The sequence below is a fragment of the Periophthalmus magnuspinnatus genome, chromosome 3, assembly GCF_009829125.3.
Source record: "Periophthalmus magnuspinnatus isolate fPerMag1 chromosome 3, fPerMag1.2.pri, whole genome shotgun sequence".
Taxonomy (NCBI): Eukaryota; Metazoa; Chordata; class Actinopteri; order Gobiiformes; family Gobiidae; genus Periophthalmus; species Periophthalmus magnuspinnatus.
Genome location: NC_047128.1, coordinates 16,052,835 through 16,070,854, shown reverse-complemented (window position 1 = coordinate 16,070,854; position 18,020 = coordinate 16,052,835). Strand labels below are relative to the sequence as shown.

General features: G+C 42.0%; 1 protein-coding gene across 3 annotated transcripts in view; it reads left to right on the top strand.

Moving 5' to 3' along the window:
• Positions 1–18,020, top strand: part of coro2ba (coronin, actin binding protein, 2Ba) — an 87,117-nt gene that overhangs the window by 38,173 nt on the left and 30,924 nt on the right. For all 3 annotated transcript variants that reach the window (XM_055231601.1, XM_033991749.2, XM_055231602.1), the window contains exon 2: positions 9,630–9,830. In XM_055231601.1, coding sequence (XP_055087576.1) covers positions 9,630–9,830 — 201 coding nt within the window. The remainder of the gene's footprint in view (positions 1–9,629; positions 9,831–18,020) is intronic.

Below are 18,020 nucleotides of genomic sequence, written 5' to 3'. Positions count from 1 at the left end.
TGTACAGATTGCAGGGACAGTCATTTCCACCGGTTGCATAAAAGGGCCAACCAAAACACAAATCTGACTGAAGGATGTCCAACTCATCCTAAAGTTCTCCCTAAATCTATCATGATAATTACTATATCGACTATATCGAGTATTTTTGGGGAGTCAGTATTTATCATGTGTACTTTTTCTTTGCACTACTAGGAATTTTTTGCTTATTTTTTGGCTGCATGATAATATTTAAGCCATAATAGGTTGAATTCATAACTTCTATGACACATTACAGACGCAAACTAAGTACTAAAGTGTTTCATTCTGCTGTTTATTTATTACACCTCATGATTTTTTAACAATATTGTAGATGATGTAGAATGGCTTTTGTGGTTTAAATCTGCTCTTGGGTTTTTGTGTCAGTGGCATAAATTAGTTTCAATATTATCGTTTATCATCTATATTCAGCAATATATCAAACTTCAAAATGTTTTATTGTGACAGGCCTAGTTCCCTCTCCACTTCCAGCTCCGCACTTTCATCCACTGCTCCCTGATCCAAGTCAGAGGCAAGAACAGGTCCAAGATAGTTAAAGATATGGATGTACTTAGAATCCGCCGCCTCTCTCGTCTTCTGTAGCTCATAATGAAGTGAATGAGCTATAACTTTACTGTTAAGTGCGTATTTAAAACAGTAAGAATCTGAATAAGCCACAGCGGTCTCATAGTTGTTTGTATTTTTCCCACTCTACTAAAAATATAATTTGTAGGCTTATATCTTTAATGTAATGGCACTATTTTATGGTGTAAGATTACTACAGAGTGATGCGGCTGTAACAGTAACAGACTTCCTGTAGTTAACTGGATTAATGCACGACGCACTGTAATTGACATTAAATGACCAGGGTTACTGCTGTGGTAGTAGCAGTCACTCTCCTCCCCTCTCATCTCTTTTCCTGCCCTCCTCTCTCCCTCTCTCCACCCCTCTCCTTATCTATCACTCCTCATATCTCTCTTCTTTCGTCCCTTCTCCTGTGCTTTTCCTCTTCTTTCCCACTCCTCTCCTTTAACCCCCTCTCCTCTTCTGCTTCCTCCTCCTGTTCTCTCCTCCCGACATACATTCTTTTCCTCCTCTCCCCTTTTCCTCTCCTCTCCGTCCTTCCCTCCTCTTCCTCACCTCTTTCTCCTCTCTGTCCTCCCCTCCTCTCCTCTCTCTCTCCTCCCCTTCTCCTCTCTGTCCTTCCCTCCTCCTCCTCCTCCAGTCCTCTCGCTCTTCTTCCTTCTCTTCTCTGTACTTCCCTCCTCCTCCTCCTCCTCCTCCTCCTCCTCCTCCTCTCCTCTCTCTTCCCTGTCCTTCCCTCCTCTTTCTTCCCCTTCTCTTCTCTGTCCTTCCCTCTTCCTCCTCCCCTCCTCTCTCTCTCTCTCTCCTCCCTTCTCTTCACTGTCTTTCCCCCCTCCTCCTCCTCTCGTCTCTCTTTTCCCCTTCTCCTCTTTGTCCTTCCCTCCTCCTCTTCTCCTCTCGCTCTTCTTCCTCTCTTCTCTGTCCTTCCCTCCTCCTCCTCTCTCTTCCCGTTCTCTTCTCTGTCCTTCCCTCTTCTTCCTCCTCCCCTCCTCTCTCTCTCCTCCTCTCGTCTCTCTTTTCCCCTTCTCCTCTCTGTCCTTCCCTCCTCCTCCAAATCCTCTCTCTCCTCCCCTCCTCCTCCCCCTCCTTTCTCTCACTTTCTCTCTCCCTCTCTCTCTCTCCTCTCCTTCTCCTCTCAGTCCTTCCCTCCACCTCCTCTGTTCTATCTATCTCTTCTCCTTCTCCTCCTCCCTTCCCTCTTCCTCCTCTCTCTCTCTCTCCCTCTCTCTCTCCTCTCCTTCTCCTCTCAGTCCTTCCCTCCACCTCCTCTGTTCTATCTATCTCTTCTCCTTCTCCTCCCTGTCCTTCCCTCCTCCTCCTCCTCTCTCTCTCTCTCTCTCCTTCCCTTCTCCTCTCTGTCCTTCCCTCCACCTCCTCTGTTCTATCTATCTCTTCTCCTTCTCCTCCCTGTCCTTCCCTCCTCCTCCTCTCTCTCTCTCTCTCTCTCTCTCCTTCCCTTCTCCTCTCTGTCCTTCCTACCTCCTCCTCCCCTCCTCCACCTCCCTCCTCCTCCTCCCCCTCTCTGCAGAACAATTCTTTCTGTCCGTGTCTAGGTGCAGTCGTCCTCAGTGCTGCTTCCTGTTGTGCTGCAGAGGAAACGTCATAGATCGAGTATATTGTATTGAATTGAGAAGAATCCCAAATACTTCCGGACAGGATGTAGTGTCTGCTCCTGTCTCTGTCCTGTAGTCTACATATAGGTCCAAAGCATGTCAGCTGGCTTTCATAAGATAAACATTTTTAAAGGTGAACTACAGACACTTTTCTGATGCTGCCATAGACTATATATAAATGAACAGAGCTAACCTGCTAGCCACCACGTTCCAAATAGGAAGTGATCATGGCCGCGCTTCTGGCTCCATTGACTCCTTGGCTTGGCTCCAATTTACTTTACATTGGACTGTTGCCTCTCTCTCTGTAAATGCTGCTGTCGGACTTGTCATTTTGGTCATAGCCTCCTGAGACCCGAGCTTTTGTCTGGTGTGCATTTTATATTTCTTATTGTTATTTGGGATAAGTAGGACCTAATAAATATAATACCTAAAGTGTGATTTTGTACAGGAAGTAGTTTTTGCAAAAAAACATGTCCTTGTATGAGGACAGTGGGTCTATCATAACCTTTACAATCATTCTTTGCTCTTTGAGGCCAGAAGGTCCTAATTAGTTTAAATTCAAAATTTCAGCTTAATACTATATGTAGTTCTCTCAAAAATGAATGTCCTCATACGAGTACAGTGGGTCGACCTTACTATATGACACAAATAAACTCCATTGGTCAAAAAAGTATACAACAGTTTATTTGAAAAAGTAAACATCAAATGTATACATAAAATGTAAACAGCTCTTTTTTACAAGCCTGAAACATGGCTTTACAGAAATTAAATTGGAAAGTACTGTGTAAACAGTTTATTTCAAGCCCTAAACATGGCTGAATAAATTAATAAATAAATGTGTTTGGGTTTTTTGTAACGGTAATAGTCCAAAAACAATAGAATTCCTTTGAACTGTGGCTAGCTCCTCTCTCTGTCTGTCTGCCTGTTCGGAAAAGACCTATTGGCCAGTGTGAAATGCTGCAAAGCAGTTGCGTTCACTTTGCAAGCACAGGTACACATTGCATGTTATGCATCGCACACGGGATTTTCCAGTGCAGTCTTGTGCTCTGCAACGCATGGGGCTTTTCAAGGCTACCATCTCCGGGAGATGAGCAGCGCTGAAACGGACTGAGAGGTGGGGGATTGGAACAACCCGAGATTTTTTGCCTGGTGGTGGAAGGTGCCTGTTTTCATTCTCTTCTTCTGCGACATGAGCTTTTTCACAAAGAGCATCACATTTGCTGAGGAAAACCTCAGCCACTACCATGCGAAACTCAAGAAACTTCATGATGGCTTTCTTTGGGGTGCCATTTTCCTGGTTATCTCTGCGATACAACAGCCAGCTGTTTACAAGATCAAGATCTGTGAAGTGCATCATCATGCGAATAGTCCACTTCTTCATCCGCACACACATTCGGTAGTAGCTCACCATCCTATCTGACATGTCAACTCCTCCCATCTTTGAGTTGTACTCTTGCACAATGTTTGGTCGTGTGATGGTCACATACTTTTTTCCTTCCTGGACCACCGCTCACAAGTGTCTTCTGGCTGCTCTGAGTGAACAGTGGAGAGTATCACAACTGGCTTGTTGTCATACCACTTGACCACACATAGTTTCCCATCTGCCCTGGTTACTGTGGTGAAGGCACCTCTTCCTTGGTGTTTCAGGGTTTTGTCATCAGGTAACTTTTTCATTGCTTGTTTGACTCATTTATCTCATCCTTCAGCATATGGTCAACAGCAGATATGGTGGTAAAGAAGCGATCACAATACACTTTTGTGCCAGCAGTGAGGGTTTCAGACAGATGTTTGATGACCAGTATTCCTAGACCCAATCCATCTGAGTTCTGAACCTTCAAAGCCAGTGTCTTTGAACCTTGATAGACTTCAAAGTCTAGCACGAGTCCATCCACGGATGCCAGTACAAAGTTCTTCATTCCCACTGGATTTGGCTTTAGTGGCACCTATTGTCTGAATGGACAGGCCCCAGTAAAAGGGATCATCTGCTCGTCTATTGAGACGCATTCTGGATGAGCCTGAAGGCGGCAGCCGGCAAATATGCGGTCCATATAAGGCCTCACCTTCCAAAATTTGTCGATTTTCCTCTCGTCTTCTGAAACATCATCATCAATGACTACTTTCAGATGGCTCTGCAGTTTGAAGAAGCGATCACGTGACATTGTGTCACTAATGGCAGGGATTCGTAGGCCATTGGCCCAATACATCCTTGTTTGTGGATAAGGCACGCAAGACATCAAGATTGCTGCTCCAAAAAAGTGATAAATCTAATCAACTGAAGTTTTGAGAGATCTCCCACTGTTAGCCAGGGACATGGCATTTGTACAGTCAGCAATGAGTTTCATCAACTCCAAGTCAATGTATTGCTCCACATAATCCATTGGCTGCCAACTTGATCGCTCATCTTTCAGGTCATCATCTGTGCACTTGTGGATGATGTGGCTGACTCTCATTCTCAGAGTCGCTATCTTCAGCTGCATCAGGTGGTTGTGTATTCTTCATCTGAATCATCTCCTGATGAATCAGGTGGTGAAGAATCAGGTTGATCATCCATGAGATCAACATTTTGTGGAATGACTTGAAACAAAGTAGGATGATAATCTTCCTCATCTGAAAAGTCCTCTACCTCAGAGTTGTCTGCAATTGCCATGAGCAATTGTTCTGCTCTTGACAATGAAAGTTTCCCAGCAATGTGAAAAAATAACATCAAAATCTACAGTATATCAAAGACACATGGCTATCATAGAGGCAAGCTGTATCGTTTAGTTTTTTAGTGTACTATTTACAACTGTAAACCACATGACTAAGCAAATATATGGTTGAATATATGATATGATATGAAAATAGCTATTTACAACTGTAAACTCATCTAAATCTTCCAAAGTTAACTAATAACATGGTAGAACCAATAGCGGTACATAGTCCCAGTGTCCTCAAATGAGTGCTTCACTTTTACTGACGTCCTAGCCTGCTACTACTACTAAAATGTGTCAAATTTTAAACTCCATATGAAGCTAGAGACATTATTGTACATAAATACATTGGTTTCTTTCATAAAATTTGCATAGAATTTTTACCTGGGTCATTTTTCTTCCAAGAACTCTTGTAGAAGTCTTTTGCTGAAATTACCGCCATTGGTTTCCTACTGACATTGGTGTAATTCTGTAATATCACCACAAGATGGCGGGGGCAGCTCCTCCAAATGTGGCCAACAGGTCAAAGATTTAAAAAATTTAGTATCATTGTGCCAAGAGGCAAACATGTAATGTCCTCGTATGAGGTCGCAGGGGCTCAGGAGGTTAAAATGTTGGTATTGACGTGAACCTAGTATTTTTATTTTGCTATTGTGTCTGTAACTGAAAATATGAATCATATCTTGGCTCCTTCTTTCCCAGAGGTCGCTCCCATTAGCATTAGCAACAGGTTTGATTGACGACATTTCTAATCGCCTACTCCCTGTTAAACAGGCGGTGCGGAGGTGGGGGTGGGGGAAGGAACATTACCTTCAACAGCCTTGCTCCAGATTGGCTCTTTGGTTGCTATGATACTCACTATCGGAATTCCTCATATGAAACTCGGCTCTAAATTTGCCCCTACGTATAATTGACTGGAGCTGAACGTCACAGTCACTTAGTCCCCTTCTTTATACAGTCTGTGGATGGTACACATCCGTCTATCTAGAGTTGTTAATGGTTTGCCTAGAATGTTCCACATTATGGTACTAAATGTATTCCTCTCAAACGAAGCAAACAGGTGAGATCTGTGGAAAGGCTCACAGTAAGAGTGTATGTTTTTCAGAGTGTTTTAAATGAATGAATGAACTGAAGGCAAGATTATTAAGTTTAATGCCAAACTGTTGCACACTCTAGTATCTCCATGGAGACAGTATGTAGCACACCCTCTACCAGAAAAGTTACACAGTTACACTCTTTAAATTACCCAATGTTTATTTCTGTGCTGCTGGCCCAGCCTCTTCATAGTGACATTCGTAAAATCTAACTAGGGCTTTCACTCACTGAGTAGAAACAGTTCTTCTACATTGCTGAATATTTATGTATAACCCAGAGTCTGATTTTTATTTTATTTTTTCATATCTCAAGTACAAAGCTGTGGGCGGGATAGGGGATAGGTGAAGAGTCTATTCAAGGTGGAATGTAACGGAGTAAACGTAGTGAAGTACTGTACAAATTTTAGGTATCTGTACTTTACATAAGTACAATTTAAAGTGGATACTTTTTACTTTTACTTCACTACAATTGAGAGCCGTTATCTGTACTTTCTACTCCTCTACATTTTTTAACAGGACTGAAAAGTGAAAGTATTTTTTATTGTTGTTGTTACTGCTGAAAAGGCCAAGGGTTCATTTTTTACACGTTTGTAGTTTGAGCAAACAAAAATATACAAAGAGAAGCTGTCAGTTCAGTTGTTTCTGTCAAACAAAATTCAGCACAAAAAATCAAAATCAGTTCATTTGGAGCTTTTACTCTTTAAGTGCATTTTTACTTGTGTATGTATTCACGAGACTTTGGACTCATCATGGTGTTATCTGCATGCAAAATATTAAAGGTGTACTATGTAACTTTCCTTGTGGAGTGTCTGCTACCTGTCTACACAGTCTTAAAGCTTACTTACCTTCATGGGGACGAGCAGGTGAGATCTGCGGAGAGGCGACACCCCTCACACTAAGAATGTTATTCAGAGTATATTTTATAGTGGAACATTACAGAAAAGTTACACAGTGCCCCTTTAATTTAAACGTTTTGAGGCTCCTTACTTTCCACACGTCTTGTTGGTCATTTATGTTGCAGGACAGTTACTAGCTCTGAATCAGTGTATTATAGTCCATTGAATGTAGACCTCAGCAGATAGAGACGTTGCTGATGGTGAAGAGGAGGAGATGGAGAGGCTGAAGAGGTTGATGGTCCTGCTGCTGCTTTGATGTTGGGATGGAAGCTGAAACAGAGAAAAGAGAGTAGAGTGTGTTTTAGAGCTGTAGTCTCAGTTTATATTAGTCAACATTATATTTAGTTGCATGATTAAAAATATCGAGGAAGTTAAATACTTGGGAATCATATTAGACCCTACCCTTAATTTTAAAAAACATATTAAAAAGGTTTGTAATGTCTTGAAATTCAACATCGCTAACTTCCAACACATTAGAAGCTCATTATCATTAGAAGCAGCAAAATCTTATCTCAATGCTATGATTATATCTCACATTTTGTAAAATAACAGTACTAAATCCTCTTAGATCATTGCATAATCAGGCATTGAACATCCTCGATAAAAAGCCCAGACGTTACCATCAATGCTACATATTGGACAAATTAAAAATATTAAGCTTTGACAACTTGATCAGGTACTCTGATATTCGCCTGCTACATAAAATCTTGCATGACGCTGCCCCACCCCCACTAAAGAAATATGTACAGCCTCGCTCTCAACTAACAAGTAGAGTGTTAAGGTCCGAGTCTAGGGGTGACTGCAATGTTCCTACAAGAAAGTCAATTTTCTCTCAATCTGCCTTCTCTTTTAAAGCCATCAAGGAATGGAACGGGCTTCCAGAAAATCTTAAGAACATAGCAGATTATCACAGCTTTTCAGGGGCTGTCAAAAACTGGCTTCTTGACCATCAGTCCTGCTCACACTAACTATACCAGACGGGTATTCGACCATCAGATGTTACCCTCGTGCGTACCATCTGATGGCCACTAGATTACCAAATCATGAGTGTATTACTGTCTTGTTTATATTTATAATACCAATAAGGTACAGAGCTATCAGGTGCTACCCTCGTGGGTACCATCTGATAGCGACTATACTGTATTTATTCTGATATCTGTTGCATATGTCTCGTACTTTAATAACTTGTAGTTTGCACTATGTATTGAAAATGTTGCACACTTGTATATTGTCTTTTGTATTGCACTTTTTATATGTAAATTGTTTTTTAATGTTTGTGACATCAAGGACTACAGATGGAAATTTGCATTTTGCTAAATCTGGTGCAGCCATCTTTTTAATGTATCTGCACACTGTCCTTCAAATAAATAAATAAGATAAAATAATAAACAAATCATTTTATTTAGATGATAAGGATTTATATGGGGCAACAGGAGAAAGGAGAATTGAGTGAGTCGAAGATTTGGTATTCGTTGGCATTGATATATAAAAAGGCAGACAAATATATTGTTTCATAGCATTTTTTGCATCTACTCCCCCTGCAGGTGTAGCCTCGTGAGTGCAGTTTGGGTCAGAAACATAGAGACACTTAGTTTTGTAAGCTTTTGCCACATCTCCTTTTTAGTTGACCAATCTATCAGCAGGACAAGTATTTAGTCCACCAACTATTTCTATAGTTGACCTCAAACCTAGTGTAGTTCTATCTGTCTCGAGTTGTCCTTTCCCCCCTCCTCTAGCGGTCCCAGATGGTCTAACAGAAGAGCAGCCTGGTGAACTCTCAGTACAATGGTGTGATTAGTCCGCTGTGCAGAGCATTGACCTTTATTGATTAGTTCTAGTTAAAGAGGTCAAGCCGTTAGCATCCAGCGCTGCGTCAGTGTAATCAATATGTGCCCAGCCTGTCAATGCGGCAGGGGCGCACCTGTCTACACAGACATGTTATTGCTTGGCCTGGAATGTTCCACAGTATGATTTTAAACTTAGCCATGTTGTAGTGCCATAATGCTAAATTTGGAACAAGTTCTATATTTTTAACTATGACTGCAAATATCACAATAACTAAAGAGCCAATCCGAAGTGAGTCTGTTGAAGGTATTAGCTCTTCCCGCCCGCACCACTGTTTTACCAGGGAGCACGTCCTTAGCAACACTGATCAAACTTGTTGCTAACTCAGGCACCTGATTTGTCCTTTGATACTGTTCAGTGTTGTTCATTTATGGGGAAAATAGCAAAATAAATCACCAGGATCATGTAGAGTTGGTTAATATGAACATTTTAAGACCAAAATGATGAACCTGACAGCAGTAGTTAGAGAGAGACGGACAGTTTTTTAATAAAAAGTGAATTGGAGCCAGAGTGCCCATGCTCACCTCCTATTTGAATCGCAGAGGCTTGTACTTTAGCCAAGCCCATTTATATATACAGCCTATGTTATAACTATTGTACATATCAAGTTGTTCTGCAGTGTGCCATGGGTCTTAAATGTATGGGCAACAATATACCAGATGCCCTTCCTGCGGCAACTAGGCACTAATATTAACTAATGCACCTGAACAGCTAACTGCTCAGAATCATTTATTCACGTTGGCTGCGCTGAAACAAAGGATCATGGTCTATGTAGTTCCCTATGTACTTCTACGATACAATTTTGGGCAGAAGTTTATTTGAACTTTGGTAACTTTTATTGTGAGACTTTCAATTCCTTAAATTTTAGCTTTGTTGTCTTCTCCTCTCCAGATGTCATGGCGTCCGACCTACCGAAGCTCCAAGTTTCGAAACGTTTACGGGAAAGTGGCGAACCGCGAGCACTGCTTCGACGGCGTGCCCATCACCAAGAACGTGCACGACAGCCATTTCTGCGCCGTCAATGCCAAGTACATCGCCGTGGTGACGGAGAGCGCGGGCGGGGGCAGCTTCATCGTCATACCCATCAGCCAGGTACGCCTAGGCTAGTTCAAATACAAATGAAAATGCTAATGCTTATGCTAATGCTAATGTTGCTATTGCTATGAGAGTTGCAGTGGCGTCAGAGTTATAAGGTTGTGGGTGTGAGTACCTCCCATTCTGTCGTAACGGTGGGTGTAGCGGATCAAAGAGTGCAGACTCGGGGCAGATTTACGGTGTTTATTTTTAGAGATTATGAAATAATATTACAGGAACGAGGGCTCATCTGGTGGTGAGCAGGAAGCCAGGTGCGGGCCAGGATCCAGGAGCAGAGCATAGAGTGCAGCGGAGACAACGATGTGGGTAGCACCAGCGCAGGGAGCAGAGTTGCAAACCAGGGTCCAGTAACGTGGAGTGCAGAGATAAGCCAAGACAGTACCAGGGCTGGGAAGCAGGGTAGAAGCAGGGTCGGAGCAGGGTCGGAGCAGGGTCGGAGCAGGGTCGGAGCAGGGTCGGAGCAGGGTCGGAGCAGGGTCGGAGCAGGGACGGTCCAGCAAGCAGGGTGAAGACACGCGTAGGATCCGGCACCAAAACAGGATGTAGAAATGCAGGAACGATCTCGTCCCTAGTGTCTAGTCCTGGCTCCTCTTATACTCCGCAGCAGGTGGGAGTAATTGTGCTGATGCGCTCCAGGTGCGCATGGGAGGAGCCAGGAACTCCGCCCAGCTCCAGGCTCAAACAGGTGAGGGAGGGGAAAGCACACAGGGAGACAGAAAATGCAGGATCATGACACATTCATTACAATAACTGATCCCACTATTCAGAACTATTTTGCATTGAATACAGAGCAAATAGAGCCCAGTCCAAATGATTTATACTTCATGCATTGCAAAATAAACTATTGATTTCAACAATAATTTCATGATAAATCTGCATCAGTGTAATTATGAGTTTATTGTGAACTCCGTGAAGAACATGCAGACCCTATAAGACCATGTCCTCTGGCCCATAGTCTTTGTTTAGAGCATATGCTTCCACTTAGCTTTTTGTTTGTTTCTCATAATGCGTTCATCAAAGTTGCCAACTTTAGATTTTCTGCCAGTGTTGTAATGCAAGAGCCAGTAACCCATTAATGCATGGCAAAACACTTGTAAACCGTCGCAATGGAAATTATGGTAATTCTTACCAAAAACATCTAATTGTTGCATTATGTGTTAACATCATTTTGACAATAGCCACACTACATTCCTAACTGTTGTGAAAGCTGCAGTGGTACTTCAAATTCCAGCCTTTGCGATTTCCTAATTGTGTCCAATCAAATTGTGATTTTGATTCATCTTGCAGCCTTACTGCAGTGGAATGTGTTAGTGGAGTTTTATGTTTCCAGTTATTCCCTTTTGGCTTTTTTGTACACCTTTCTTATTATGTTGGACATCTTACAATTTGCATACAGCTGATGATTAGTATGTTCTGCACTGTCAGGAGAAGTTGGAGGAGGAAGTATCAGGTAGTGTCACGGACAGCCCCTAAAGCACTGTTCATTTGTCCAGTGTGAGTGCAAATCCATGCCCAGGCACAGTTTTTTGGGGACTTTGGCCTGGTTGGTGAGGTGGGCCAAAACACATGTACATGCACACTCACGATTTATGTTTACAAGCCCTGTCTTGTACGCATAGAGGATAAGAAGAAAAAGTGAATGAACTCTACTCCAAAACTCATGGCGAAGCCGCTTTCACCTTCAGTAAGGACTGTGACAGACAGAAGTTCTGAAGCCTCATCTCCGATTGTCCATGCTGCTCTGCACTGGTGTTTAATCCATAAATTCACAGCCACCATAAATAAATTCTGTGGACTCAGATCTGCCTTACGATTTCGGAGATATTTCATGCCGCTGGACTTATTTTTCAGCTAAAGTGATAGCGCTGCAGCTCGACATGTAAACCAGCAACGTGGTGTCATGACATCATTGGGCTGTGGCTTTGATTCAGTTGTGCAGTTGGGACCATAGAACTCTACATGATCGTGTTTAAGCACGGCACAGTTCAAATGTCCTAGTGTGAGTGCAACCTTAGACTGAGCTGAGCCCTTAGTGGTTTTTTAAACACTCAAAGACACTGCACAAAGGATATACTTAGAGCTCTGTGTGATAAAAGGTCAAAGCTCACACAGTGTGGAGTGGGCATGTGGCCTTATATGTGTGTACTCCCTCAGTCGTCCAGGTAGGTTCCATAATGGTCCATGGGCGTGTACTAGTCTATGTGGTTTTAAACTTGTTCTGACACAGCTCATTCTAAAGCTATTCAGGAAAGGTTAATTTCTGTGCTGTGAATGTGACTAATGTTTTATTATTGATACTTGCTCAAATGAGTATGTCGTTTTGATACTATTTTTTATATCAATTAATATTTGATTTTCAATACTTACGGTAATAGGAAAGAAAATATAAAATATGAATGATGCTGTTCTCCATCACTTTAAACCCAGAGTCGATACAAGCTGTTCTAAGCACTTCTGTCCTGCTGAGCCAACGCTTTTACAATGTGCAGATGTCATACTGTAGTTTATGTGAGCCACAGTGAGAAGAGTCATGACTGTTCAAGTTCAGTTACATTTACTTGAGTAACTTTTCCGTAACATTGTAATTCTTTGAGTAGTTTTCTAACCCCATACTTTTACTCCTACTTGAGTAATATATTCTTTACTCTCACTTGAGTAAAAGTTGTGAGTAAGTCTACAAGTGACAAAAGATTTATGTTGACAGTATGAAATGATTTGAACATTGGTGTTTCTTGCGCTGCTCCTTCAGATATGATTTAGTTTCTCATTTTGTGATATTGTGTCCTTCTAATTAAATTATGTATCACATGTTACATCCCGACAGTTACTCTTACAATTACTATTACTTGAGTAGCTGTTTCTCCAGTAATTTCTTGGATCACTACTTTAATTCTAATATTATTTTGAAGTAACTTTACTCGTACTGAGTAGTTGTTGACCCAAATACGTACTTTTTTACTCTTACATGTAAAGTAATTTTATTGCGAAGTAATTTGACTCATCACAAACAGACCTGGAGGTGTCTTTTGTTTCATTCTCACATGTTTAACACACAAACACTACATATTTAGACTGAAAACATTCCACCTCCATTCCAACTTGAAAACTACTGCTTCATGACATCACAAGGTTGAACGGAGCATTTTGAGCTTTGGAGATGTAGACGGACTAATAATAGAGGATTACTCAAATATGTGTGAATGAAACAAACCATAACTCCAGGTATGTATTTTTTTTTTTTTTTTTTTAATTTATGAGGTAACAGCATTATAACATGCTCAAAGCTCGTAAGAGTAAATTTTGTGTAATACAGAAACTTTAAACTAACTGTACTCAATGGGATCTACTTCTGAATTCTCATAGCTTATAACTTTGAACTTAAAACCATAAACGTTTATAAAAGCAGATAGAGATTTGGAGTATAAGGATCTGAAAGCTGTAACAAGTCCCAAGTCATCAGTCAAAATGTTTAAGTGGAGTCTCAGTCCTCAGTCCAGAACCTGAGTACTACAAATCTGCTATGAGCTACCACCTGTACCACCTGCTCCCAAAACTGAATTCACATCAAAGCACAAATGTTTAACCTTTCTTCATTCCATTCTTGTAACCACAGACTTGTGTAAACAGACTTATGTTTGTGTGTAGTTACAGGTTAACAAGGGCCAGTGATAGTTTCAGAGAACTGTGAGAAAGTGAGGTTAGGGTCATTAAAAGTATCACAGACCAGATACTAATCCATACTAAAACTAGTATTGAAACTAAATACTCATTTGAGCAGGTATCGATACTAAAAAAGTCACATTCACAGGACAAAATGTGAGCTTTCCTGAACAAGTGTAGTGTGCATTTGAGCTTTATCGGAACAAGTATAAGACCTCATGCTGACATAAAGAGGAAAAAAGGAGCATTTTTTTATTTTTATTGTGGTATCATAATTGGTAGCGAGTATTGAGTCATTTCCTTAGTATCGAAATTGAGATTGAATTTTTAGTATTGTGAGAACTCTATGTGAGATTAGTGCAATTGTTCCCAACATTGGGTCCGGGGGACACTGGGGTTTTCTACAGTGACATGAAATAGAAAGTGCAGGAGCATGGGTGACGTAGGCTTGTGGGCGGAGCCTTGCACAGAATAGGGCCATGGAGAGATCGCTAATATACTCAAATATACATAGGTGACATCTAAAACCTCTTCAAGCATGTTTTTGATGAGGGAACAACTTTATGACATGGCAGAAATCTCCAAAAAGTCAGTTTTGCATAATACCCTCTCTTTAATGAAATGGGCAGATATGGTCCAGACAGAGCCATGTGTCAGACTGACAGAGCAGACAGGAGAGAGGGAAGCCTGCTGTTAGCCACCTGCTCCTCCATCCCACCCACATCGCACAGGGATACTTGGTCTAGTCCTGATTTAGACCCATGTTAGTCCTCCTGTAGTCTTAGTTCAAACCCGCCTTTGTTTTAGATTACAGTAAACCTGGTTCTGATCCTGATTTAGTCCTAGTTTCCATTTGTTTTATTCCTGGTTTGAAAATATTTGGAAATAAATCCAGGTGTATTCCGATGTAGCCTACAGTATCGCCTTGGTTTACTCGGCTTGGTTTAGACTAGTCTGGTGAGAGGATATTAAAGGAACAGATGTGAGGTACACATGTTCAAATCAAATAAAGCTTTTTAACAGTTGTGATGCTGGTTTATTTTTTATTACAAACATTGGACATGATAACCAAGTTGTTTATGTTATATGTTATGTTGCTGTTTACCACCCCCAGCATAAAGCTCTGGTGACCTACATTATAACTATGCATTATGCATGAGGGGAGTTCCAGTCATACAATGGTCATATTCATAGTGTTTTCTGCTTCTGTTTGTGTGAGTCAGTCAGATGTTTCACTGCAGGGGTCACATGGGCCTGTCTACACTGTAAAATATCAATATCCCATAATACTCCTTTATATGTCTCAGCCAAAACTGACCTGGAGTTGTGGTTTTGTTTCATCAAATAATCCAAATAACTCTAGTGAAGGTGTATGGAGTTTAAAAACACATGACATCACAAGGTGGAACGGAGTGTTTTCAGTTTGAGAGAATAATATGCAGGGTTTGTGCGTTAAACAAGTGTGGATGAAACAAAACACAAATGTACATATGACTCTACATGTTTTTGATGAGGAAACAACATTATAACGTAGATCAGGAAACAGCTCAATATAGACCCTTTAATGCTGACAGAAACTACAGTAACCATCTCCATGGAGACAAGGAGGCAGATCCTCCTCCACAAAAGTGACTTAGTGCAGCTTTAATGAGTTAGATTGTCGCAGTGAGCAGAAATCTGAATATGTAAAGGTGAGAGGCAGTGGCTTTGACAGGAATGAATTTCAATTTGTGTCCCGTGGAATGAGTCATCAGTGTGAGGGCACTTTTTAAGTAGAGCTCAAATGAAAAGCAGAACGAACTCTCACAGATCCTACACATACACACACACACATGCGCAAACACACACACACATACACGTAACACACACACACAGGCAACACATACACACAACACACACAGGCAACACATACACACAACACACACAGGCAACACATACACACAACACACGACACACACACACAGGCAAAACATACACACAACACACACAGGCAACACATACACAACACACACACACTCAAACACACAGGCAACACACACGCAACACACATAGGCAACACATACACAACACACACACGGGAAACACATACACAACACACACAGGCAACACATACACAACACACACACGGGCAACACATACACAACACACATGCAAACACACAAGCAACACGCAACACACACAGGCAACACATACATGCAACACACACACACACAGGCAACACGTACACACACGCGCGCAAACACTCACACACATACATGCATACACACACATGCACGCACACCCCCACACGCAAACACTCACGCACACACACCCCCACACACCCATAAATATATATATATATATATATATATATATATATATATATATATATATATATATATATATATATATATATATATATATATATATATATATATATATATATATTTGGTAACATCTTTTTGTATGGGTTTCACTTTTCACACCAGATACCACCAAGTTAATATTCAGTGCTCCGAGTGCCACCAGAACACCCAAACTTTCAGCTCTAATCACGTCTAAAATAGACTAAACCATGGATAATGTGGTTCAAAGAATAATTAACCCAAAAGAAGACGAACAAATGAATGATTTGTGTCTAAATTAAAATGCTATGCTTTATTGTTCATGTGCAGAACAGTGAGGGGGGTTGAGAGAGGGTCTAGATGCACAGGAGCCTCCTGTACCACTTCCTCTTCTTCTTCTCCAGCTCCTGCTCCAGTGCTATATTCATCTCCTCCAGCAGGGAGCGGTGTTCTTCTGTGGTCTTCAGCTGTTGCTCCAACGCACTGCATCTTTCAATCTGCAAGAAGCGCTCTACCTTCAGCTCCTCACAGATCTTAAAGATGACCGTCTTCTCCTCCTCGAGTTTGGCTTTGATTTTCTTGTGCTGTTCTACCTCCTGCTGTAGCGCACTGTTCTTTATGACCAGCAGGGAGCGCTCTTCTTCTGCTCTTGTCAGTAGCTGGTCTGACACACTACATCTCTCCACCAGCAGGGAGCGCTCTCCCTTTAGGGCTTCACAGGTCCTTAAAATGGCAGCGTTGTCTTCGTATAGTTCAACTCTGCCACGTTTCTCCTGCTCCACCTCCTGCTGTAATACAGTGTTTCTTTCTGCCAGCAGGGAGCGCTCTTCCTGTGTTGCCTTCAGCTCCAGCTCCAGTGCACTACATCTCTCCACCAGCAGGGAGCGCTCTCCCTTTACGGCTTCACAGGTCCTCAAAATGGCAGCGTTGTCTTCGTATAGTTCAACTCTGCCATGTTTCTCCTGCTCCACCTCCTGCTGTAATACAGTGTTTCTTTCTGCCAGCAGGGAGCGCTCTTCCTGTGTTCTCCTCAGCTCCAGCTCCAGTGCACTATATCTTTCTGCCAGCAGGGAGCACTCTGCCTTCAGGTCTTCCACCTCCTGCTGTAGTGCGCTGTTCCTTTCGACCAGCAGGGAGCGCTCTCCTGCTGACCTCCTCAGTTGCTGCTCTAGGGTATTGCATCGTTCTTCCAGCTGGGAGCGCTCTACCTTTGACTTGCTCAGCTCCTCCTTGGTCTCCTCACAGGTCCTCAAAATGGCGTCCTTCTCCTCCTCCATCTTTTGGATCTGTGTTTCTTTGGTTTTCACTTGCTGGAACATCTGGACCGTCTCTTGTTGTTTGGTCTCCAGTTCCTGTTTCAGAGCAGACATGTCCGCTTTACGTCTCACCAGAGCACACTCCAGTTTAGCGTTCTGCTCCATCAGCGTTGCATTCTCCGTAGATTTCTCCTGCATTTTGAATTTCATGTCGGCAGCGTCTTTCCGCTTTTCTTTTTCCCACTTTTTGGATTTTTGGCGGGAATCTTTTTGACTTTGCTCTAATGTCTTTTTCATTTCTGCGACCTGTTTCTGCAAAGCTTCAATGGTGCCATCTTTGGACTGAAGCTGGAGTTTCAGTTCATCCGACTGGTCTATGAGTGCTCCTCTCTCCTCTTTCATTTTGTCTAGTTCAGCTTGGAGTTTTTGTGTTGTTTTGGCCATTTCAAATTCTAACATTATTGAGGCCATGCTCGTCTCATCTTCCTCCTCAGACCACTGTTGGGTTTGAGGCCCTAACTCCTCTGTCTCCAACTCCTCAAGAGTTACAGAGGTTTGGACCATCTCTTCAGATGGTCCAGAGGTCTGGTCTGGATCGGGGGAAGACATCTCCAGGTCATCCATGAAGTGGAATTCCTCGCTGTAGAGGAGTTCGTCGTCTTCAGACGTATAGTCACACCAGTTTTTGGACATGTTTGCTTCTCTGAGTTGGGTCGCTGCGTGCTCGTTCGAGTGCTGAGTTGAAGTGAGGTTTGGTTTGTGCTGCACTTACACTTACAGACTTTTCATTTAGAATCTGTCGATGTCATAAAGAAATAGAATGTTCCGTTGCCACGTGTTGCTAGGAGATGCCAGATGATGTCACATATAATAATTCCATATATGAGCATGAGTGTGTTGCTATAGTTACACATGAATGCCAACATATCAATGATTTATTTATATAA